The sequence below is a fragment of the Symphodus melops genome (assembly GCF_947650265.1).
Source record: "Symphodus melops genome assembly, chromosome: 13".
Classification (NCBI taxonomy): domain Eukaryota; kingdom Metazoa; phylum Chordata; class Actinopteri; order Labriformes; family Labridae; genus Symphodus; species Symphodus melops.
The window spans coordinates 7667780-7692291 of NC_136703.1; the positions used below are offsets into that span (position 1 = coordinate 7667780).

General features: G+C 39.3%; 1 protein-coding gene across 1 annotated transcript in view; it reads left to right on the plus strand.

Moving 5' to 3' along the window:
* cfap74 (cilia and flagella associated protein 74) overlaps positions 1 to 24512 on the plus strand; it is a 46851-nt gene that overhangs the window by 15343 nt on the left and 6996 nt on the right. The window contains exons 16-31 of the mRNA XM_079360032.1: positions 690 to 779; positions 1114 to 1299; positions 1485 to 1593; positions 3134 to 3249; positions 4036 to 4158; positions 4274 to 4395; positions 8399 to 8527; positions 17605 to 17692; positions 19358 to 19531; positions 20136 to 20269; positions 20393 to 20648; positions 21576 to 21767; positions 22252 to 22400; positions 22821 to 22955; positions 23969 to 24078; positions 24222 to 24296. Coding sequence (XP_079216158.1) covers positions 690 to 779; positions 1114 to 1299; positions 1485 to 1593; positions 3134 to 3249; positions 4036 to 4158; positions 4274 to 4395; positions 8399 to 8527; positions 17605 to 17692; positions 19358 to 19531; positions 20136 to 20269; positions 20393 to 20648; positions 21576 to 21767; positions 22252 to 22400; positions 22821 to 22955; positions 23969 to 24078; positions 24222 to 24296 — 2188 coding nt within the window. The remainder of the gene's footprint in view (positions 1 to 689; positions 780 to 1113; positions 1300 to 1484; positions 1594 to 3133; positions 3250 to 4035; positions 4159 to 4273; positions 4396 to 8398; positions 8528 to 17604; positions 17693 to 19357; positions 19532 to 20135; positions 20270 to 20392; positions 20649 to 21575; positions 21768 to 22251; positions 22401 to 22820; positions 22956 to 23968; positions 24079 to 24221; positions 24297 to 24512) is intronic.

The following is a 24512-nucleotide window of genomic DNA, read 5'->3' on the forward strand; positions in this document are numbered from 1 at the left end:
CCTTCTCACAGCTAGAAGGTTCCTTGGTCAAATCCTTCATCAGACTGGAGTGTTTTTAGGTGTGGAGTTTGCATGTTCTCCAGGTATATGTGCTGTTTTTTTTTTTGTTTTTTTTTCGGGTACTCTGGCTTCCTCCCGCAGTCCAAGACTTGTTAGGTTCATTGATGAAATAGGTGTGAACGTGAGTGTGTCTGGCTGTCTGTCTTTATATGAAAGCTCTGTGATTGACTGGCATTCAGATCAGGGTGTACCCTGCCTCTCGCCCCCTGAACGGCAGCAATGGCATAGATAATGGATAGATGGTTAAGGTGCTAGCTTATAGCTGTGGTTTGAACATTTAATTACTTGCACAACAGAAAATGTTTAACTGCTAAATCTGCTCATGTATGTGTGATCTACTGTAAGAGACCTGAGATAGGGGTTGTTGAAAAATAAGATCTTAGCTAATAAAAAATGTGCACACATGCATAGGCCTCGTGGAAAACAAGTCCCAAAAGTTCTCTGACAGAGAATAAAACTTTTAGATATGCTGAAACGATTGACTTTACAAATGCGACGTTGTTTTTCTCTTCGCTTCACCTCTGTCATTTCACTTGAAACAAAATTCAGAAATGCGATGACACATCCAACCTTTCATATTTATGACAGTGGCATAAACACATTCAATTCAAATTGTCTGATCCCTGCAGATCAATGAGGACCTCGAAGGAGAGGTTCAGTTTTCATCAGCAGCGGGTCCCTTCTCTGTGCCTGTCAGATGCACCACAAAAAGATGTGAAGTAAGTAATGTACTGGAGCCAGCCGAGAGAAGAATTAGCTCCAAAAGGCTGCCACTGCAGTTTTCATGCTTTGCTATCTTCTTTTGAATGTCAATACACTTTATTGTTTGGTGCCACAGTAAGTGTTTACACATGGGTGTGTTGGCTAACTATTTAAAGGAACACATCTATTTCAATCCTACCATAGAAAACTGCACTGAAGGGCTATCTGACCCAATATAACAGCCCATTTCATTTTCCACCTTATTAAATCAAAGCATGCAAAACTATGAAATCATGTTGGCAGCTCTTCACTTCTACTGTGTATCTGTTTATCGCTGTTTCCTCTTTGTAGATGGAGGTGGATGAATGGTTCGTTGACTTTGGCATGCACGTTGTGGGCCAGGAAATTTCACGGACTATCACTTTGACCAACAAGGGTGCACTGGCCACCCTCTTTAGCCTGGAAACCTCAGCGCGTGTCATTCCAGAATGCCACTCAGTCGGGATGCTATCCCAGACCTCAGCCAACCCATGCCAGGTCAGACTGTCTATCTGAACCAAAAGAGTGGATGTGTTCTATGGTGGCCTGATGGCTTTAAAGCAGCCACCAATGAAAACAGGAGAATTAGAGTATACTGTACATGATCACAAGAATGTGCTGTTAATTCGCAATACAACAGTCACAGATGAATTATGTTATGTGTTGCTTTTGTTGGCTGACAGGAGACGAGCAGTGAAAACCCAACATGTGAGAGAAGCTCTGCCTCCATAGAAACAGGAGAACCTCAGCTCAAGCAAGAGGGTCATGGGACCTCTGAAAAGTTGCTGGAAGGTGATGATATATCAGTGCACAGTAAATCTATCTATCTATCTATCTATCTATCTATCTATCTATCTATCTATCTATCTATCTATCTATCTATCTATCTATCTATCTATCTATCTATCTATCTATCTATCTATCTATCTATCTATCTATCTATCTATCTATCTATCTATCTATCTATCTATCTATCTATCTATCTATCTATCTATCTATCTATCTATCTATCTATCTATCTATCTATCTATCTATCTATCTATCTATCTATCTATCTATCTATCTATCTATCTATCTATCTATCTATCTATCTATCTATCTATCTATCTATCTATACATCTAAAGATCATTTTTCAAAGTAAGCTGTTGCTGACATTATGCGTGCAGTAATAGGTCGTTGTTTCCACCTACAATCCCTCCTCTTTGCTTTGTGCAGCTTCAGTGGAAGCATATTTATGCTTTACTTGAATGATTTTAGAGAAAACATAAAACACATGACGTGTGTATATTTTTAAGGTGGCTGTTAAATAAAACTTCAATCTGAACTGAGTTACAGTTTGCTGTCTTCTACACACATTAGCCCGTGCAGGCTTATTGGATGTGACCACAGTTTGTAGGAGACAGCTATGCTTGTACTGCAACGCCTTTGAAATACAGTGGGTAAGGACTGATGGGATCTCATCACTGTTGACAATTTGCCTCATCCTCTCTTGCTGCTGAGGGATTTTTGTCCTTGTGAGAACAAAGATAACAGAACAAACAGACAGCACAGGGTTCACCTTGCTCTCACAGCTAGGGACAAGGAGACATCTGTTCTTAAATGGAGGATCTAAAGTCTTCATCTCTGCACACAGCACTTTTCCTCCTGTGATGCTTTGATAAGATGTTCAGTCTTTTGGCTCTGTTCTGCTGTCTCTAGCAGTGACAGTCATTTCCCCCCCATTCTATGAAAAGGTGTTTGGTGTTGACCAAGTTTCTGGGTTGTTGAGAGTGGATGATATTTTGAGTCCCGATAATTGTTATATGTCGTTGGTTGTCGTCTGCAGATTAGACTGAAAGGTAATCTGGTCATTTATGTTCCCAAAAGAGAGAAGTGTTACTTTTTTGTGAAGGTCAATGTCTTCTGATTCTGACAAGGTGGTATATCTGCTCATCTGTTACTCATTAAATTATGAACCTTCCCTTATTGCCGCCACCAAGCCAAATGTATGCTTCGAAAATGTTGTCTCAAAAAATACAAATGCACTTCCTCGTTTGGATACCTATACCAAAAGGTTGCCACTTGGTTTTCGACAAAGTAGTTAAATTTTTGAGGAGGTGGATGTCAGAGTGCTTAGGCTTCTCCGTTGTTACAAGGCTCCAAGAACGACACTGAAGTATAAATCAGCTTTAGGTGGCTCAGCAGCTCATCAACGCAGGCTGACCATTTACTCAATCAATTTAAGATTAAGATTATAATTTGCTTTGCTTTGCTTTGCTTTGTGTGTGTGTGTGTGTGTGTGTGTGTGTGTGTGTGTGTGTGTGTGTGTGTGTGTGTGTGTGTGTCTGGCAGTGTCTGAGGCTTCAGCTGCAGATCCACAAGCTGTTCCAGAGGCTTGTGAGTCCATCAATGCCATATCACAGATGGACCAGAGCGACTCAGACTTTGGTGACATAAGTCTAGGAAACGTAAGTATTGGATACTGTAACACAGCAACCCCCTGACTTTGCATCTTTGCACCCCCATCGTCACTTTAAAAAAAATACTTATCTTTGTCATATGACTAAATCCCAACACAATTACCTTCATGACTTTTTCAATTTTTGTTTTGAAAAGCAGAGATCAGCATGCTGAAAAAGAAACAGCACTGATCATGGTGAACATTTTATACATTTGACCTGCTTATCATTAGCATGTTAGCATTGTCTTGGGGCACTGAAACTACTCAAACTTGATGGAATGTCAGCGATCACCATCATTAGGAATCAGTCATCTTTCTTTGAAGACACTTCCGCAGAGGGCTTAGTGCATTGCTGTCCCTTTTTCAGCACTGATATCACATGTGCCTTGTGATTTAAGTGAAGTTCTTTAGTTGTTCAGGGATCATTATGTCTCTCTGCTGTGTAGGTAATAGTGCATGGCCTTACTCCATGCATTCACTATGGCTGTGTCTTTTGCACGGTGGGTGTTTAGATGCTGGTGTCTGCAATTACAGATTTTCAATTAAGTTAGCTCATGAACAGCTTACCCCACTTTTGCTTTTTATGTCATTGTAGTTTTGCAACATCTTCTGTGACGTTATTTTGAAACTATACTCTAATTTTTCATGTATTGGGTACATCAGGTGTCATGTTTTAAAACTGTTTTATTCAATTCTTCTAAATTATTTCTTGGATAGATCACCATAAAGGCATCCAGTACTATAAAATCACAATGAAAGTTTGCTTTTTGTCTTTTAATGAACCCTTCTTCAGGTTAGAGGAGGGGAAGTTGGACCATTCGAAAGCATCAAACTGGAGATTTTATTCTCTCCCAGCATCCCAGGAGAGGCCAAGCTTGACTTTCAGATCAAATTCTCTGACTTAATCAGCAAACCAGTAAGACAACAACATTTAAAAAAAAATACAGAATGATCCAGCTGGTCTGGTTTTACATACAACACTGTAATATGATGTACACCCTTTGTGATAAAGACATTGTTTGTACGAACAGATACCCATCCAAGTGAGGGGTGTGGCAGCCAGTATCCCTGTATGGGTGGAACGTCCAACCATTGACCTTAAAATCTGCATGTTTGACCACGTCTATCAAGACATTATAACCATCCAAAGCAGGTAGGTCATAAAGCCATAACATGGCCAGCAGCTTTATCAAACTGTATACATGAATTCAAGGTGTATGACTTGTATTAAAAAAAAAAAGTGGGACCACATTTTTTATTGTCGTCCTGTTTGTTAATAGAAAAAAAGTTAAACTCAGAGCATGCGAACACACTTCAAAATAAAACTAGTCTTAAAGACAGGGAAACCAGGATGATATCAGAAATGCAAAAAAAACCTGCCCTCCTTGTTCCCATGTTCTAGGCCACCACACAGTACCCAATGGAGTAATACTCCAGAGATAACTTAGCAGTCTCTCTGCCTTTAGCAAAAACTATTGTCTGTGCCACGCTGAGAAAAAAAAAGGCGAGGTAGACACGAGGCCTTTGCCAAACAAGTTGTGGTGATGAGTCCAAGCTCAGCATTATACACATAAATACGAAAAACCTGCAGTGTGTTTGTAAGCACACCCTCCCCATGCATTGAAAACTGAGAGCTGATGCTGATATCCAATTTGTTGGCGTCCCTGACTCATTTGGCAAAATCTCTCAGTAGTGTGCCTTTTCATTTGTCAATCAATCAATTCAGGATATTTTCATTTATATAGCTCCAAATCCAGTCAAAACTCTTTTAATCGCCACATGACTCACCAACGATCCACTGCCTGTCCTACCTTGTTGACTGGGTTTGAAATTGCTCAGAGGAGTGATGTGGGATATCTGTCCTACTGATCCATGACCCTGCACTCATCTGATACTCTCACAACCAGCTTAGAGGTGTTAGAGATATCTGCCAGGAGGGTAACTCTCCCAAACCCTGGTTTTGGGATTTTCTTTAAGCCTTGCCTTGTTTCTATTATGTGAGCTGAGTAGTTGCAGGTAAAATAAAACCAACATCTCTTAGAATTGATTAAAGAAGCCTATAAAAAGAATGGAGTCAGGGGAAAGCAATAAGCTCACATCCCCACAATCCTCTTTGTCCCATTCAGTAGCACATACCCAAAGTAAATCCTTGATGATAACTGATGTGATATAGCATGATGCACACACAAGGTTAAGAATGCACAGAGGGCATTAACTTTTACAGGCGCGTGAGACGCCGTAGAGTTAGTCATTGTGTGTCCCCCACACACATGCACTTCCGACTCCTCATATAGGGAGGAGGAAGTGCATGTGTGGGGGTGGGGGATTTGTGACAACTGCCATCTGGTGCGCTGGCATACCAGCACATGTGACAATATGACGACACCAGAATCAGTGTTAACAGCAGCTCTGAAATAAAAATAAACATGCAGGAGCCAACCATGCAGTCTGTCAGAGCAGACAGTTATGTGAACACTGAAAGCTTGGCAGGCTTTTTTGAGGAAAACAATGAGGGAGATACTGCTTTCATCATACATGTCATATGAGGAGATGAGCAGGTATTCCATAAGTCCTCGATTTTTAAGTACAGAACAAACTTTAAGTAACGGTTTCTATCTTGTCAGAAATCCAGTGACTTAAATATTATTCATAATACATGAAGCGATTTTTAAAATTCTTTAAAATGTTTGACTGATGAGCCAATAGCTGAAAAAGTATGCAGAACGTTGGCAGATGTTTTTTTCATGAATTTGGAAAGAGGACACCTGCTTCGTAGAACTTTCTGTCCAGGATTTCTCTCTCTTTAGTAAATTAGTTTATGCTAACTGTCTTAGTCCAATCTGTGCCACATGTTTAAGAATTACTTCTTCTGTTATCTTTTTCGATAAAAGAATGATAGTGCTACATTATCTGGCTGCCTAACACTCGCCCTGGATTCTTGGTATCCCATGAGACAGATGGGTACTTTCCAAAAGAAGGCAGAGTTACTGCTGTAGCCGCAGGCGAGCACTCAATTCATCAGCTTTACATTTGTATTCAATGTAAGCTGTTTCACGGCCCTATGCCACGTGGCCAGACACAACTGTCACAAACCTCAGTGATGATAACAGTGCATGGACCCCAGAGTGTTAACTTTAAGGCAAACTTTATGTGTCGTATTAATCAGGCATAGTTTCACACAGAGATAAATGCATTACTTTAAATGCAGTAGCATACGTGGTCTTTAAGTTTTTGTGTTTCTGCAGTAATATAGCTCAGCAGAAGTTTTAAATATGTAGCTGATTTATGCACTTGTAAGAATGGCAAACAATGTGAAAATGTTCACATAATTCAAATATGTCTCATTTCTGTGACATGTGGTGATGAAGTGAAAATTAGGTTTTTTTGTTTTGTTTTGGGTTTTTTTTTTGGGAGGGGGGGGGGGGTTCAGGAATCTTGATACAGATATGGGACCTAGTTTTAATGACAGACACAGTGTCCCAGTAACCATAACTCACAACTGCCTGTATGCACACTAAACAAGAGGAGAGAGAGAGAGCTATGCTGAGGGAGATCACCTCGAGCAGCATACGTGGAAAGAATTGACACCGTCCTGATTTCACTGTTAGATAATGACAATTTTTGTATAACGACAAATAAGATCCAGGGCTTGCTGATATCATCTCCTCCCTCCATTAATCTCTCCCTGTATGTGTGTGTTCCTTTGATAATCTAACAACACATTTCCCATTTGAAAAACTGTCACTCGCTATTCCAAGAACACAACAGGTGAATAACTAATACAACAGAGGGAACAGTCCTGGTGATAAATAAAGTTTGAGGAGTAAAAAGGCAGTCCGAACTAAAATTCCGAGGCATTCTGATGTCATATAAAATTCCTTTAATTCAGAGGGATATGTCTTCGTCAGGACACAACAGGTCCATGCAGAGAAGCTTTTTTTCTTTTTTCTTTTAATGATGTAGCAAAAGAGAGTGCAGAATAAGAAACATGCTACTAGCTACACAACATCATCGTAACAGCAGCATCAGAGGATGAACGCAGACTTAACAAAATGTTATCACTCGATCACATCCAATCATTCCTGTGTTAGAGCATTCCTGAGCTGAAGAGCCATTTTATATGACAAGGCTGTTCTGTGTAATAGCTCCAGACACAACCATCTGTCGGTGCTTCCTGAAACTGGGTCTCCTCAGGAATAAACACTTGGGGTACATTACTCCTTTTATGGCAGGTTTTGGAGGTGACTTATAGGAGAAAGAATACCTAACACCTTTCTTATCATTGTTGATCGCCTGAAGTGTAATCAGCTTCTCATGAAATATGTTCACTGTTTAAAAAATCAGTCCATTTCACTTTGTAGCTTTGCAATCAATGAATTATTATTCTGTTGTGTCGCAGAGCTACAAGGAACATGTTTCAAAAGAAGTTCTATAGAGTTTTGTCTGCAAAAAACTGAGTGGCAGTTGAATACAGGTAAACTCTGGCAAATTTATGATGAGAGATTAAAAGCAAGTGCAGTTACATTTATGGACTGACATTTCATCCACATCTCTCTTTTTTGATCAACTTCCTCAAGAACAAATGAACACATCTACAATTAACAACATTATATATCATCCAATCCCATGACTGCTGGCAATGAGAAAAAGGTTTCAAAACAGCATCGTTGATATAGATGTGCAGTCACAGTTGTCAGTGTAACTTGGAGGAATTCATTTATTAAACTTTGGAAATCCCCCAAAGTTGCTGAAGAAGGTTCAGCATTGATGGCAATGTATCGTGTCACATTTAAAACAGCGTGAAGTGATCAGAGTGTGTCACAAATCAAGGCGAGTTAAACCCTGTAAAGACAGTTCATGTTGATTTAACCAGAGATGTTGTCCTCTTATTGTTTGAACTGAACTGGCAAATGTTGAAAAGGCAGGATATCATGACAGTTTTTTTTTCCACTGGTAGTTATGTCACTATAGGATCACAAAGGGACTTAACGCTTCCTGTCCTTAAAGGGAAATGCACTTATCTGCAATCTGTACCTGGAAAGCATTAATTCCATCACTTTTCCCGCACTTCAGATCATCCTTTATTATCTCCATTCTAGGAAATACTCTTTGTGTTTCAGCATCATGCTAATGAATTTCTGTCTTTCACGTGACAGATCCAGCACAGCTCTAAAGCTGACCTTTGAGGTGTGTTCAGAAATGAAACAACACATGGAGGTCCTTCCAAGGATGTCCTTCATCCAGGCTCAATCAAGCTTTAATGCCCTACTCAAGTTCCAGCCGAGGTAAGGAAGGACAAACACAGGACACTATGATAATTGAATAAATAGAGCGTCTTTAATCTTTTTTTAGGCTTTAAGCTTGTTAAGATTCTATCGACATTATATGAAGATGCAAATCCTTCACTCCAAAGAAGACGTACATAAGTCTATGCAGAAAAAAAGGCAAACCTACGGTTTTCCAACTGAACTAAACCTGCTAAAGATTGGATGAACTGCATACAGAAGAACCTGGTTCAAGAAAACTCACAACTCCAATACATTATTACACCAGGACGAGCTTTTGAGTTTATTTGTTAATGTTTCGTATCATGATTATGGTTATGATTACTTGATGTGCAAATGCAATGCTTGACAACAGTCAAGGCAGGCGACTGCGTGGGGCCCACCCCAGACCAGCAGGGGGGCTCTTGAGGGCTCACAAATGTAAACCAAAGCCCTTGCCCAGAATGAGCCCCACCTGACAGCACTTTAAGGTTGTTGCCTTGCTCGGCGTTGCATGCATTAAGCCTGTCAGTAAATGAATCAATGAAAGTTAAACAAAGAAAAATGAAGAATGAATTCGAAAAAGTAACAGGAGAAAAGTGGAGGCATTGTGACACCGGCGGACATAATGTTAAAATATGTTAATACCCAGCTGACTCTCACCACTGTTGATGTGATCTAGAAAAAACGGCCACATTGATCATAAATCGTAAAGGTTAACATTTACCCTAAAACTATGTTTAAAGGAAGTTTTCCCCCAACGCTCTGAGGCAATCACATCTGACTAGGAGCTGTTCCAAGCATGAGTCAGCACTAACTATAAGCTTATGCCTGCTCTTAAAAGTGGAACGGGTCTCTTCCACTTTGTTCTAGATGATTCTAAAGGGGATGGGGCTGATGACTGAAAGCGGTTTGTTATTGGTTTAAAGTATATATGATGAAGAGTCTGAAGAAGTGTGAGCTCCTACAGTCTCCAGTGCGACTCCTGGCAGAGCATCAGGTCCCTCTGTTGTGATATTTTATTAGGCTACAGAGCAGGAACAGCTGGCGAGTTAAAATCCCTGCTCATGATAAAAGTTTTGGTTAACACAAGACAAATTGCATTTACTAGCAGAAAATGTGTGGGGATGCTGACAGCTGAAATGCATTGTAGAACACAGCTGAATATGTTAAATGTGAAACAGTAGAGAAAAAAGAAGAGGAAGTAGAAACAGTAGTAAAATATGTGAGAAATGGAGATAAAGGAGGAGGAGGAGATAGAAGGGTGGTGGGGGGCAGGTGGAGATGGGAGGAGAGAGAAAGATGAGATAGTGGAGCAGGTGGAGGAGGGCAGAGGGGGCGAAGAGAGGAGTTGACAGGAGGAGAAGAAAGGAGAGAGTGGACAGAAAAGGAGGAATAGAAAAAGAGGAGGAGGTGGAGTTGAAGGAGAGCAGAGGAGGTAGGAGTAGGAGAGAGGAGGTGAAGAGGATGAGTAATTGAGCATTTTTACAAAGTTTGAGCCTGACATCTTGTATAAATACTTTTGGGCAGATGTCAAAAACTCAAAGCAGAGTTTTTTTTTACCATAACTTCACATCATTTGTACAGGTTGTTAAATTGACATATGCAGTGATGTAATGACGTGACTCTTTTGCGACCTTGGTCGATGGAAAGGTAAACGGTTCATTAGTCGAACCAGCTCTGAGTCAGCCCCGGGTTCACTTTGAAGGAAAAGGAATAATTGAGGCTCTGATTTGCAATGAAAAAGGCACATTTTAGAATGAAGCAGAAGCAGGGCACAGATGCGACGTGTACACTGCAGCACGCTCAGTCTTATGGTGGTGTAATTTGTGAATAAGATATTTTCATTTTGTGTTATTTGCACAGGGTTAGTGGCACACATGCCTTCCAATTTTGATGAAGAGCGCCCTCTGAGCGACCAAAGTAACAGATCTATGTGATAGCTTTTTATCTTACTTCAGAGATAAATTTAGCAATAATCTCTGACCTATCAACTTTCTGCTTCAACTTACTGCAGGTATGCTCTTACCGTATTCATAATAGTTTCTAATGGCTCTGAAGGACTTGGTCATTGTTTCTACAGCTATTCAGGCTCTGTGTAGATGAACTGAAATGTAGCTTTAATGCCAGGAGAACGGAAAAGAGACCTCAGGGCAAATATAAGAGGCGTGCAGTATGTAAATACCGCAGCGTGGGCGCAAATATTCTTCTGCCCAACCTCCCTTTTCTCCCCTGTGTACTCCAGCAGCTTTATGTATCGATGAGATGATATTGATTGCAAAACAATTACAAGAGGAGAACATTTTCATCAAACTAAGTTAGGGGCATGCATTGGTCAGTGTTCAGCAGGAGGGCAGAAAGGGGAGGGTGGGGACATGTCAGTAATCTCCTTTAGTGAATCAGCAGAGGTTTTAATACCAGGATTAGGGTAAAGCTTTACTCTTCTGCTGCTGCTGAGATGGTGCAGTGTTCACAATCACAAACACGGCCGGAGCCACCACCCCCTCCCTACTCCCTCGATTTTTACACTTTTTCTCTCGGTCTCTCTCGTTCACTTCTGTGCTGTCTACTCCCACTCTCTTACACATACTTCTATTTTCTTTGGCCTCTCACCTCTGTGCTTAACATACTCCTCTCTCTTTGGTTCTCTCAGTCTCTGCACTCCTCTATCTCTCGCTCCTGTTTCTCTTCCCCATCAATTCTGCCTGTCCTTGTTATTCTCAAACTCATCTCTCTCTCTATGCATCTACCCCTCAACGCTGCTTAGAAGCTGGCCCTTATTCCGCTTATGTAACCTTAGACACCAGACCCAGTTCTCTGTGCTCACATTGACAACACTGGGGTTGTTAATGAACAACAATGAACCAGCTAAATTAAATGCTGGGATCTTGAAATAGACCACTAAAATAAGTGTTTGTCGTTGACTGATGAACGAATTGCTGTTTCCCTTCATCATTTAGTATGACATTGTGTCTGTGTCGGCCTTTTTATTCAAGAGGTTTTAATTTAATCTCCCCAATTGTATACATCTGTCCTGCCAACTTCAGCACACTCCTCACGAAAAGCAAAGTAAGTGAATTTAAATGTTCTATATTGTTAAGATGTATTCGTCAAAACTCAGGAGTAGTAAAGTAAAAGATAACAATACTAAGTCACTTAACTCTGCGATTCCCATGACTCCCCCTCAACACGAAGCTCAGCCAGTTTCTAGATTAAAATCAGATAACCAACTCATGGAACAATGAACGAGTAAAAGTCCCACATGCCCACTTTTTTCCAGGTTTAGTATTTTCATGGTTATTTCTTGCTTTAGTGCGTGAAACAAATCACCAAACAGACTTGTAAGAAGAAGAATTTTTGTAGATGAATAAATGTGTTTCATGTTTGGAGACATTGAACAGATATGTATTTATTTATTTAAAAAACAAGGACACATTAATGAACATAAAACGTGTGAATATGCCAGATTGTAGCTTTAGGCTAATTTCCATCTGTAGTCCCTTGGTAGTTTGTTGGTACAGTTGTATACACATTTACAAATGTGTTGAGTAAGTCTTGATGTGTGCACACAGCTCAGTTTATCTGAAGTGTTTTACATTTCTTACTGAGCGGATCGTTTCTTTGGCTGAGAGTGAACTAGTGATGTAGCTGCTAGCTTGCAAGGATGTTAAGTCTAAGGCCAAGAGAAGTGGTCAGTAGCCGGTTTTGTAATGGTAAAGTGATGCATCTGTCAACTTCTTCTCAAAGGAAACAAAAGTATAAGCTCTAAAATCTAGCGATCTGTACTGGGTTGCACCAGCTGTGTGTATATTCTAGCTTAAACCTAACTTCTAATTTATGGTGCAGTTAACACTCTGCTAACATTTGCTGTTTCACTGAGCTTTGGAGTACTTTAAATCATTCACTCTTGATTTTAAATCAAGACTGGTCAATACTACAATTTTAGTGTGATTAGAAGGAAAACAACCCTTTGAAAGAGAATATTTTTTATCCCGATTTACGGCCGCAACCTTCCCTGTTTTACAGTGAGAGCCACGCCCGCTGTACAAAAGATGATGATTTTTTTAGATTTATAGTGTTGGTCCACACCTGCAAAAATCTAAAAAGTTCAATCTTACACCTAACTCCTGCAAGTGTCAAGTCGTCCATAAAACACAGATGTGATGAAGTATTGCTTTAAAGTCATGATAGAGGAGGAGGAGCGGAGGGTTTTACTAAAGATTACAACCCTTACAAATGTATGATGATTTTGTGTTGCATTTTTTCATACGCAGGGATAATGTGTGAGCTGCACTGTCCTCATTGTAAAAAAACAAAGTGCTGTAGTCTTCAAACAACATATCAGAGTGGCAGCTAAACTTTGTGACCTGTCACTTGTGGAATGCAAAATACACCATACCTGACTGGAGCACTAAATGTAGCCTTTTTTTATACGGTATATAAGGGATTATGCTGAACCTCTCTCTAAAACAGGCTTTACTGTCTTAACATAGGCTTAATGTAGAACATTTGCCGTGTCTCTTTGAACCTCGTCATGATCTGCATTATGTAAGAGGCCATGTGAGGTGACTTCTCTCGAAATGACACTCTCTCCTTCTAAAAATAACTTTGGATGGCTTGGATTTTATTCAACCTGTTCTGGAGAAGATGAAAAATGGACTGACAAACATCTCAAATTCAGAGATTATTTAACTCTGAAGAAGGCCTCTTGCTTCCTCTCCTCCACATTTCAATTTGTTAAAGTTTCATGTTCAAACTGGTGGCGTCCTGATATAGAAAGGTTAAAGAGATGGACGTCTTTCACCTTAACCCTAATCTACTACAGTTTTCACCCAGAATTAAAGGCAGGGTTGGTCATTTCTTGAAAACTAGCATGTTTTTGAATGAAGCATTCCCTGTGCTCTGTGCTCCGTCTTCACCCACCCCCTCCCATCTGTGCTCTCTTAAAAGCCACACCCCTCACTTACATGCACTATAGCGCCGTTGGCCATGCTTTCACTGTGGACTCGTTAGTGCATGGGGTAGAGAACGAGCAGGGAAAGAGGGAGGCATGATTGGTTCATAAAACGTGTACCAAGTGCAGACATTGGTACAACCTTTTACAGACTTACAACTTCTTCAGATGACAGATTTTCCTTGTTTCTTTTTCAGAGCACATGAGTTATTAAGTTCTGTTAGGACCTAAAGACAATTTCAACCAAAATTTAAAAAAAGTGTGTCTGGAGAAAATGACCAACCCGTCCTTTAAGATACTGTTAACTGACCTTTCCTGAGCACAGTCGACTCAACAAAAGTTTTGAAGTCATTTCAGTTGGGTCTGTATTTTGTCATTGAAGTTAAGCGTATATCTTTGAGGATTGGAACCTTAAAAAAAACTGTGAAAAACGGTCTCTGGATGAGGAAGAAGGAGCACTGGAACAGCACATTGGACTCGTTTTATCCTCTCTGGCGTTGGGCGGAGGCTGGCTCATTATCCTCTGAACCCTTAATCCAGGAGACTCAGTTTGAGTCAGCTGTGTCCTCTCACTGGGAGGAACATCTTCATGCACGGTCATCTGAATAAAGATGCTGGTTGCAATATGAAATGAAACTTAAATGGATAATGTAGGACCACAAAAGCAAATTGGTGCATTATCAATTAATTCTATCCAGAGCCTCTGACTTGATTTGTAAATCCTCATTAGAAGCACTTTAAACAGTATTTTGTCATTCTTTTTACACACACACACACACACACACACACACACACACACACACACACACACACACACACACACACACACACACACATGCATGGTTAAATCAGGATTCTTAAATGACTCATAGTTTTCATTCTTTACACAGGTGTCTGCTTCTTGCCTTTTCTCATCTTGGCTTCTGACAGAGGGTGAGCAACAGCCTTCCTTCCTTCTCTGAAGGAGGGTGCTCAACCTGCCCACATCCTCCACCGTCTTTCCTTTGCCTCATCCCTCTCTTCCTGTCTTCCTCCGCTTTTATTTGTCATCCAACCCACATGTGTCATTTGCATATACAGAGCATTGTTCCCTGCATCACCTAATCCCTCTCTTTACAATATCACAGCCGAGGGCTCAGATCATTTTAATCCTGTTTTGCCGAGAGGAATGTTGCTCATTTGCATTCAATAAACTCTAATTAATCCTGATATCCTCCTAAGTGAAGAGAGGGGAGTTAGTATTCATCTAACTTTATCAAACTGTTCATGTGAGCTCATTTCTTTTTTATATTAAGGGGGTTATTTATTTACACTTGATACAGACGCTGCTGTTGCTTAAAACAGTTCAAATTGAGTACTGATCAAACGTACAGAATTATTTTTTGAAGATAATCTGTAACAGCCTAAAGGTTGTGTAAATCTTGCCTAATTATTTTAATTGAGTCCCGCTAGCCATGATACTTGTCTTGATCCTATACCCACAGAGTTGTTATTTGCAAGTCCTTTCTTCCACCAGTGCAAACAAACATGAAACAAACTGAAAAGACTGAAAAGGTTGTGTGGAAGCTCAAGTGCTACCATTTAGTTATAGCAAATTATGTTTTTTTGTTTTTTTTTCAGGTTTTGAAATGATTTTAGGGCCAAACTAAAATGTAATCAGCTATGCTATTAGTCAGTCTACATTAAACTAAGCCTACACTACAGCTACATCACAGAAAAATGTAGCAAGCTATAAAGTATTTTTCATATATTATATTCTTGTAGTATTATTTTATATATTATTATAACATTCATTCAACTTGGACTCTTCTAAGTCCAAGTGGATGCTATTTTGTCTGTTTTTGGATAGTTCTGTGTAATGACTGTGTGAATTCATTGGTTATTCTTGTAGACAAACTAGGGACACATATTAGTGCTGGAAATACACGGTAAAGTGAATTCTGCATAATATGTGATTTTAACATCCTAGTCATGTTGTGAACTGTATGTGACAGCCCGAAAAAAATTGGGTGTAAAAATACTGAGCATTTTTCCCATGTGCCTCTCTCCATCACAGATGCTTCAGTAGAGTATAGCCAGTTGATTAAAAAATATATATTCCTGGAGAATGAGTCTGAGTACTCCATCCATGGAGTTGATAAAAGGGAGATTAGAGGGATGGTTTACTACAGATTACAGAAAAGAGATTACACTGTATTTTTCCCGGTGGTTCTGTGCTAACTCCAGTATCAGGAAATTAAATTGTTAACTGTGTTGTAAGAAACGAAACAAGAAATAACATACGGATGAACATGATGCTTTAAGTTCTTTTTGCAGTAATTTACTGTATTTTTGCCCAGTGCTCAAAGTAAAAAATCCAAAAAACTCTTAATCCGTTTCATAATCCTTTGCATAAACACTTTTTATTGGTGTTGTAAGTTTAATCCATACATGAGAAAAAAATGTTAGTATATGGTTCATGGATGGATTTATCATAAACCCAGCTGTTTTAATAGTATTTTAGTGATATGTACTATATCTTTTTTTTTGGTTTTTTTTTGGGGGGGGGACAGTAACACACATTTCATTGCAGAGTTAAAGGGGGCAAATTGCTTTTGGATTTCGCTTTGAATAATCTGGATACAACAAACACAGACTTGAATCTAGTTGGGTACACTGATAAATTTGAAAAGTCCTTCCAGCCTCAAATTTCTCTCGAGCATATGGGCCTGTCGACATCCCACTAAGCCTTTCCACTCTGCCCTGCCAAGCTAATTCAAGAGTGACTCTCCAGCAGTGATTCTATTTACAGCCTGAACAAAAGTGCAACCCTCTGTGCTCATTGCTATAGGCTGGAAGACAACTTTTTTTTTTTGGACGACTTCCTCAATGAAATGATGGAACAGTGACACTGAATTTCAAACCTGAAAATATTTTCTTGGGCATCGAAAAGAATCCTGAATCTGTTAAAACCCTGTGGCTAGAAACACCTATGACTTTTGTTTACTAAAAGTTTGGTGAAAAAACTGGATCCCTAAACCCTGACTACATGCCATGTTGTTTTGTTTCACTTCAGGCTACTTCCCCAGACTTTGAAATCAGGTGCATAGAAATGTCAGTGAACCCTAAGTGTGGCCACATAACAACAGCCACTATGTCTTAAGTACATTGTAGGATTCTCTGTTGAATCCAAACATACTTTTTTAAGGCACATATCTATCTGTTTGCTCCTGGTGGTTTCTCTTGATGAACACAGCCATGTTGCAGAATGTTTTAACACTCCATCCAGCTGAGAGCGCATGGTCCAGTGGGAAATAGACATCAGTGTATACCCCGAAATCATGTTCTCCTCGCCTCTTTCCCATAAACCATCCTCCACATGCCAAAACAGTGACCAAAAACATTGTGGTTAAAAAAAAGATAAATGTCAAGACATTCAGTGTCACTTTTCGGGCTCCATATGTTTACACCAGCTGTGTGCAGCAATGAAGCCTGGGAAATAGAAAACAAACCTCTCCTCGAAACCTGAAAATGACAGATCTGTTTATAGCCAGACTTGGCTTTAGCACTATGAAAAACACACTGACAACTTCATCGCCTTAAAACACTCACATTTAAAGCACTACCGCTTAAGCCTTCAGAAAGCATTTAGACCCTTGAAGGGAAACACAGAGAGAGCAGAAGAGAGGAAGAAGACGCATGAGGAAAAGAAAAGGATGACGATAGAAGAAGATAGCAAGAAGTGCGGGTTGGATGTGAGCCCCAGAACTGCTTTAGGTATTTGACCACTGTTTACATGATAATACAAACATGCTCAAGTTTATATATGTTATATCAAGGGACTGGAGTTTTACATAAGCCTGTGACATCAGGGCCTCTTTGAATCATACTTACGTCTACCATCACCATAGCTACAACCTGCAGCAGTGTGGAGGCGCACTCTGCATTTCACTTCTACACTCTCTTGTGTGCTGACTCTTTGGTTGTGAGTTAAACTTAAGTGATGGTTCTTGAGGGTTGGAATCTTTTTTCCGCTTGCTTCTAATTTACTGAAAAACATTCTGTTGTTCTGTTGTCTATATTTGGGAATATGATTTAATACTGAACCATACATCATAAGACTGTTCCACATCAAAAGTGTTTTTCCTTTTTTTCTCCCTCATAGATGCTCCTTAGCAGAAGATGCCAAGAAGTTTTATGACAGAGATACAGGAGTCCTCGAGGTTCCAATGACAGTGCAAGTAGCTGGCCAGGTTTGATTTGTATTAAAATCATAAAAACAATCAAGCATACACACATATACCTCCAGTAAATACATACACACAGCTCCTACATACTTATGGTGCAATTTCACAACAGCACTGTAACAAAGCTGTGCCATCATATGATCTTTGAACTTTCACATTGATTCTTTAACAGCATTATATTGGTGTCCCAGTTTGTAAGTTCACATTGGCGTTACAGATACACACACACACACACACACACAAACACACATAGAGGCATGCACACACACACTGCACTGTACTCCCCTGCAGGCTCTGCCATCTTACTTTGTCCCCTATTATGCCTGTGTGACATTCATAGTGAAGGTGAGGCGTCACAGAGCGTAACATCGCACCTCTAACAGGCAATCTGAGAATGACTTCTTTCTCTCAGTCTCTCTCTCTCTCTCTCTCTCTCTCTCTCTCTCTGCTTGTGTCCTACTTTGTCCCTTACACAAGCAGAGACACTGAAGGTTGTAACCTATTTTGCTGATAAAAAGCTAAAATTATCTCCTCCCCCAAGGTCCAGATACTTCATGAGTACTAATGAGACAGGCATAAAGGTTTGAAGCTCACTATAAGCATTTGTATAACATAGAACATTATATGTACATCCCTATCACTACTTTTTGTGGTTTGGTTGTTTGTTTCAGTCTCATGCCCTGAACATCACATCAGTACGGCCTTCATTTATGCCATGCACGGTACATGTGCAACATAATGTTTAACAATAACAAACACAGATACACGCACATGTGTAAGACATGTTTATTTGCACTTGCACGTACAGAGTGTCATGGTGAGAAGAGCGAAATCTCGTGAGCTTTCTGTTCCCGTAATCAAAGATCAGGTCCATTTTGCAACATAGATGTTGGGTCACAGCTGGTTGCTTGATACATGTCTCTACCTGCTCAGCTAAGGAGGTGAAAACAAAAGGATATGTTATGTTTTCGTTTATTTTAAGGGGATCAGGTAAGAATTATAAATAGTTCATGTGTATAATGCCAATTAATAAACTAGATACACATGCTTTTTTCTCTCAATAATGATATCACATTATTATACAATTATTATGGGCTATCAACAATATAACATATTGATGCATATTGATTTGATTGTGTAGCATAAATCTTGTTTGCATTAGTGCTGAGGTAAAGTGTAAAAAGAAACTGCATACACTATCTGAGTTCCTCCATCTTGTCAGCAGCAGCTTTTATTAATAAACAAGTAGCAGCTGCTTACACATTTTTGCTGCATTTTTGCCAGTTTGTTGGCTGCAAAATCATCACCATCCTCTACCCCCCAATCATTCCCCTGTCTCCACAAGGACAAGAAGAAAAGAGCAAAGCTATCACGAGTTGCCAAAGGCATGGCCAAGAGTTCCTGTGGAGCGCCAAAGCTGTTACCTTAGCCCCAGGCCCTAAGCTGCTGGCACTAAACCATGTGTGTCCACATATGTGCACACACACACTCACACAGACACATGAAACTGGCTTTAACTGTTGTCCAAATCTTTAAAAAGAAATCCTGGTGAGCAGTATTGAACTGGCTGATATACAGTATTTCTTTAATAACCTTTGCGTATCTCCTCTGGTCTATTTCAGTGTGATGTTGCTGTTTTCTAGTTAAAATACTTCTTGTGTTTGCATTCAGGCAAAGCCTGTCCATTTCACCATCCAAGCAATCGTGACGTCATCAGACTTGCAGTTTGACCGGCCTGAGGTGGACTTTGGCTACAGTTCCATTTACCAGTCAGTCAAGAGCAGTGTTCACCTTACCAACCTCTCCCTGCTGCCTCAGGACTTTGGCTTCTTAGATGTTCCTGAGGTACTTTAAGAGGAATACACTTTTGTGTGATTTAGTTGGTAGTGCTACATTTTTTTTTCCAGTTCTATAAGCTTTATAGTAATTAACGAAGAGTTTTAGATATCTGCAAATGTGAAGGCACAACCAGAGATAAACCTCTAATGTAAATGGGACTTTAAGAAACACAGCACCTTTTTTGTTGATGATAGGCTTAAATTCAATATAGATTTAAAGTGGCAGTTAACAAGATATAGTATACAGTACTATGGAGAAAAAAAAATAACACAAAAAAGCAAATGACGATAGATTGGATAGATCTGACTGTTGCTAAGCAACCAAACATAGAGTTGCTGTGATCAGTTATTTGTTTGCAAACTAACCCTGATTGGTAGTGTGATTCAAATCTGATAAAAAAAATAAATAAAAAAAGGCACAGATCAGAGACACAGTCATTCAAATAGTGATATGCAATGATAAAAATGTGCTATTCCAACCTGTGTTTTAATACAATGATGTTGCATATTGAAGCTTTGATTACACACATATAATGGCTGCTGGAATTATAAAGATTACAACCGCAGATTTCTCAAATTCAAACAATGATAATGTTTTTTCAATTTGACAGTTTATTGAGGTCCAGCCTAATGACGGCTTTGGCACTCTGCTCCCTCAAGAGACGATGGAAATATTTCTCATTTTTAATGCAAAAAATGCCAAAGCATACACATTTAAACTCTGCTGCAAATCTGGAATTAACAGGTAACTTTTTTTCAATCTTGAATTTGTTTTGTAAATTGAATGTGTTATGGATCCTTTAGTCTTTACAATGGATTTGATACCATGGGATTTGAGTCTGCAATTAAAACACTTCTGTGTCATCAGAGATTTCCTCCTGTCTTGCCGAGCAGTCGGTTTCTGCCCTCCATTGAAGCTTTCTTGTTCGCTGGTCAAATTTGGGGCTACAGCAGTAGGTTGCCACGCCACCGCTGTACTCCACCTGATCAACCATAAAACCAAGAATAACCAGTCAAAACAACCAATCTCTTCACGCATGGCGCCCAAGATGTTCTCCTTTGCCCTACCAGAAGACTCAGACATCAGCATTACTCCTTCAGCAGGAAGCCTATCGTTTGGCGAGGTTAGTTAGCAGAACCCCAGCTTGCATGTTCAAAAAGATCTATGGAACATTCAAAACAGGCTAAAACATGACTATTTGTAGATGTTAATTAAAAGTCTATGTTTACAATTTCAAATGGTTATCTGCTTTTGTCACAAAGTTCATCACACATTCAGATGGCAGTTTTGGTTTAAGTGGCTGCTAAAATGATTGTACATGTGAGCATATGCACATGCTTTTACACATTATAGTCTGTAGCAGAATCTTTTACCTTGCATTGTTGTAACCAAATCAAAGAAAACAGAAATTTATTATGGAAAACATTTTTCATAATGATCACACAGCTAACAGATGGAAAATCAACCAAATATATTTATAACCATGAACACATGCAGTCAGTGGCACCACAGCGTTTTAACAGTGCAGTAATGCCCCCTACTGGAAAAATGATGGAAGTGAACACTTTTTGTTTTAGTCACACTACCTGTGCTGCAATTTCATGAGTAAAAAAACAGGGAATCGATTTTATAGTTATAATACGCAGCTGTGTTTATGATTACAGAAGTAGTAAAGTAAGAGAAAGAGAAGCAATTTGAATCATTTCTGTAAACCAACCAAAAACTACAAACCCCTGTTAAACTGATGCTTCTTGACCCTTCAACTCTGTGTTTATTCTCTGTAGCACTTTGAGTTTCTCAAATGTTAAGTGCTCTACAAATAAAATGTCTTCTTCTTCTTCTTCTTCTTCTTCTTCTTCTTCTTCTTCTTCTTCTTCTTCTTCTTCTTCTTCTTCTTCTTCTTCTTCTTCTTCTTCTTCTTCTTCTTCTTCTTCTTCTTCTTCTTCTTCTTCTTCTTATTATTATTATTATTATTATCAAAATTATTATTATCATAATTATTATTATTATTATTATTATCCTGATAAGTATAATGTCTTCTCTGACCTAGAAACAACCAATCCAGGTCACATTTAGTCCCAGGCTGCGAGACCAGGAGATCAAAAAGGAGGCGTTGCGACTCCTCCACCGACTGAGGCCTCTCCCTGAAAACGAGTGTGAGGAGAACAGTCACACTGAACCGCAAGTACGAAAATGCGCACAGCCTGCTGCCACAAATGTTTTTCCAAAGTGGGCTTATTTTGTGTTTTAATGTGCACACTACATATGCTGACCTTTTGCTGCATCCAGACCTTAAGCATTTCACAAGCATGCTGTACTTGCATCTCTTATCTAACCGTATGCTCTTATTCAGTGTCTGCAGCTGCCTCACCGATGCCATTGTTGCTCATCTCTCAACTGGGCCTCATTGACACTTTCATTTATGCTTCTAATCTCATTTTTAAACATTGTAACATTTGGAGCCAAATGAAAAGGCACTCAAAAATGCTTCTTTTCTTTATTGACCTTTCACTACATAGTGTAGCAACAAAGCAAGTGCTCAAGGTTGGGGGAGCGCCGTCTACTCAAGTAGTAAATCATTGAAAGAGAGATCAGAATGTTTGGCTGCTCCTTTGCTGCTTGCGATTGGCCAGACACAACTAGCACTGACAGTTTGTTTGTTTTCTTGGTGGAGTTTGTTGAGATGATAAGATGTTTGTTGTCTTCGCATGGTTTATAGCCTATAGTATTCAGACGTGTGTTGTACCACTAAAAAGGATCCAGTGGAAATCGCTACAGAAAAGACATCTGTGAGTCTAAACAACAACAGGACATCAGACGGACCGACGACTGACCAAACCGCAGAGCCACCACATACTGCTGAGGTCCAGCAAGGGTAAGAGGTTTTTTTTGTTGTTGTTTTTTTTCCCCCTACAAACCTCAACTATTCCATGTCCTCAATCTTAATCTTTTAAATTGTTTTGTACCACAAAATACATTTGAAATGCCAATAATGCTAATAAATAATCTAAAAACGAATTATTCAACAGTAATCCTGCAAAAATAGAATGTATAATTTGTGTTAAACATTTTTAATATTTGAATTAAAATCTTCATAAGAAAGTACAAAAAGAAGTCTGAGATCAATCAAAACTAAACAAACAAAACTTCTGCTTGTTCATTCTCCCTGTTCTAATCTCCAAATGATTCCAGTATCAGTATCTCAGTCTTTTTTAACGTGCAAATATCAAAACAAAGAGTGTATGATCTAAAAAAAAAGTGTGATTTCTTTATTTATTGTTTTTATTCTTTCAAGGTCACAGCTGTATGAAAAGGCCAGGCTCTCCCTGCTCTGCTCCTTCACCCAGCGCTACAGAGAGTACACTGTCCCCTGCTCTGTGTATGATGAAGAGCCATCAGAGAACGATGTTGAGGCTCAGCAGACATGCAGGTGATAATGATTCAGCTTCTTTTAGATCTCTGTTCAGCATAACTGTTTGTCCTGTCATCTCGTAACTCTGTGCTTCATCTTTGGGACTTTAATGGACCCTACAGAGTTCCTAAAGTTCTTCTCATTGAAAACATACAGTGTGTGTCCATCTGTTATACGTATTGTTCTGTTACAGCACCTTATTATGAAGTATATTCATTTTTAACCATGGTTTTGTACAGACCACCAATACTTTTTACAACCAATTTCAATATTGGTAGAAACCAAGTTTGGGATTTGTATAAAAAATTTAATAATGTATAATCAAAGGCTGTATTGCAAAGAGAGTGTTGCCCACAGGTCTTTCTTTTCCCAAAGTTTGGTTTTATCTTGTCTCTGGAAGCAGCAGAGTGGTAATTCAGGGGAAGTGAAATCCCAGTTATGGAAGGAGTTTGGGTAGGCACTAATATGTTGGCCTCAAGGAAGTTCTGGCAAACTGTTGGACAGCTCAGGAAGGACAAGTAAAGTTTGGCTCAGGCTGTTTTCAACAAAAGGAGGAGCTGTGCCGACATGAAGGGGTTATATCATTGGCCAGAGAAAGGAACACTTAGTGGTAATTGTGAATTCAACCAGCTCATGTTTTGATGTAGAGGCAGAGTTGGATGGTCCAGGGGAAACCTTACCTATAGCCTTGGCAAATGTTGCTGAGGTAGCTGAAGCTCATAAGTGGCAGCATGCCAGGTGTAGAGGAGATTCACTCAGAGAAGCTGAAGGACGTTGTAGGACTGTCCTGGCTGACACGAAGAGGTCTGGGATACAGTAGAGTCAATGTAGATTCCTTCCTTATCTTGGAACAATGGACCAATTGATTTGCTCTTCCTGTCTACATCTGCTTTTGGGGACTGAGAGAAGGCTTATAATTATGTTTCCTGATTTCAGGGCAAGTCCGAATGGGAGGAGACCTTAAAATACATGTGTATATTATATAATTAATATGTATGTGGATTGAACTGTAATGTTTATTATCTCCACAGTCCATTGAATACTCTGTACTTGAAGCTGCAGTGTCCTGCTATACAGCCCCCTCTGGTGGTTATATCCAACAATGCACAGAGCCTCATAGACTTCCACCAGGTGGCAGTGGGTAAGTGATTTTAAAGGAAATGATTTCTTTGTCATATGGATTTCTTTGTCATATGGATGGTACATTTGACATGCGCTATCAGCGTGTACACTCCTTTGTATTTACTAATCATGCTGTTCTGTTGTCTTCTTCTTTTCTTTCAGGAGAAAAGAAGATCAAGAAGATTCTGGTTCAGAATATTTCACATGAGTCCTTGGATGTATCCTTCTGCTGCATATGTGGATCAGCTTGATTAAGCGAAAACAAAACAAAATGTAGAATTTCACACTAAACTCAACTTTGTGTGTTTAACTACTTATCTAATTCATTCTGCTTTGTCAATGCTATTCTTTTAATATTTAAATATTTTTATTCTAACCTTTGTTAAACCAGTAAAAAAATATTGATTGTTATATATATATATATATATATATATATATATATATATATATATA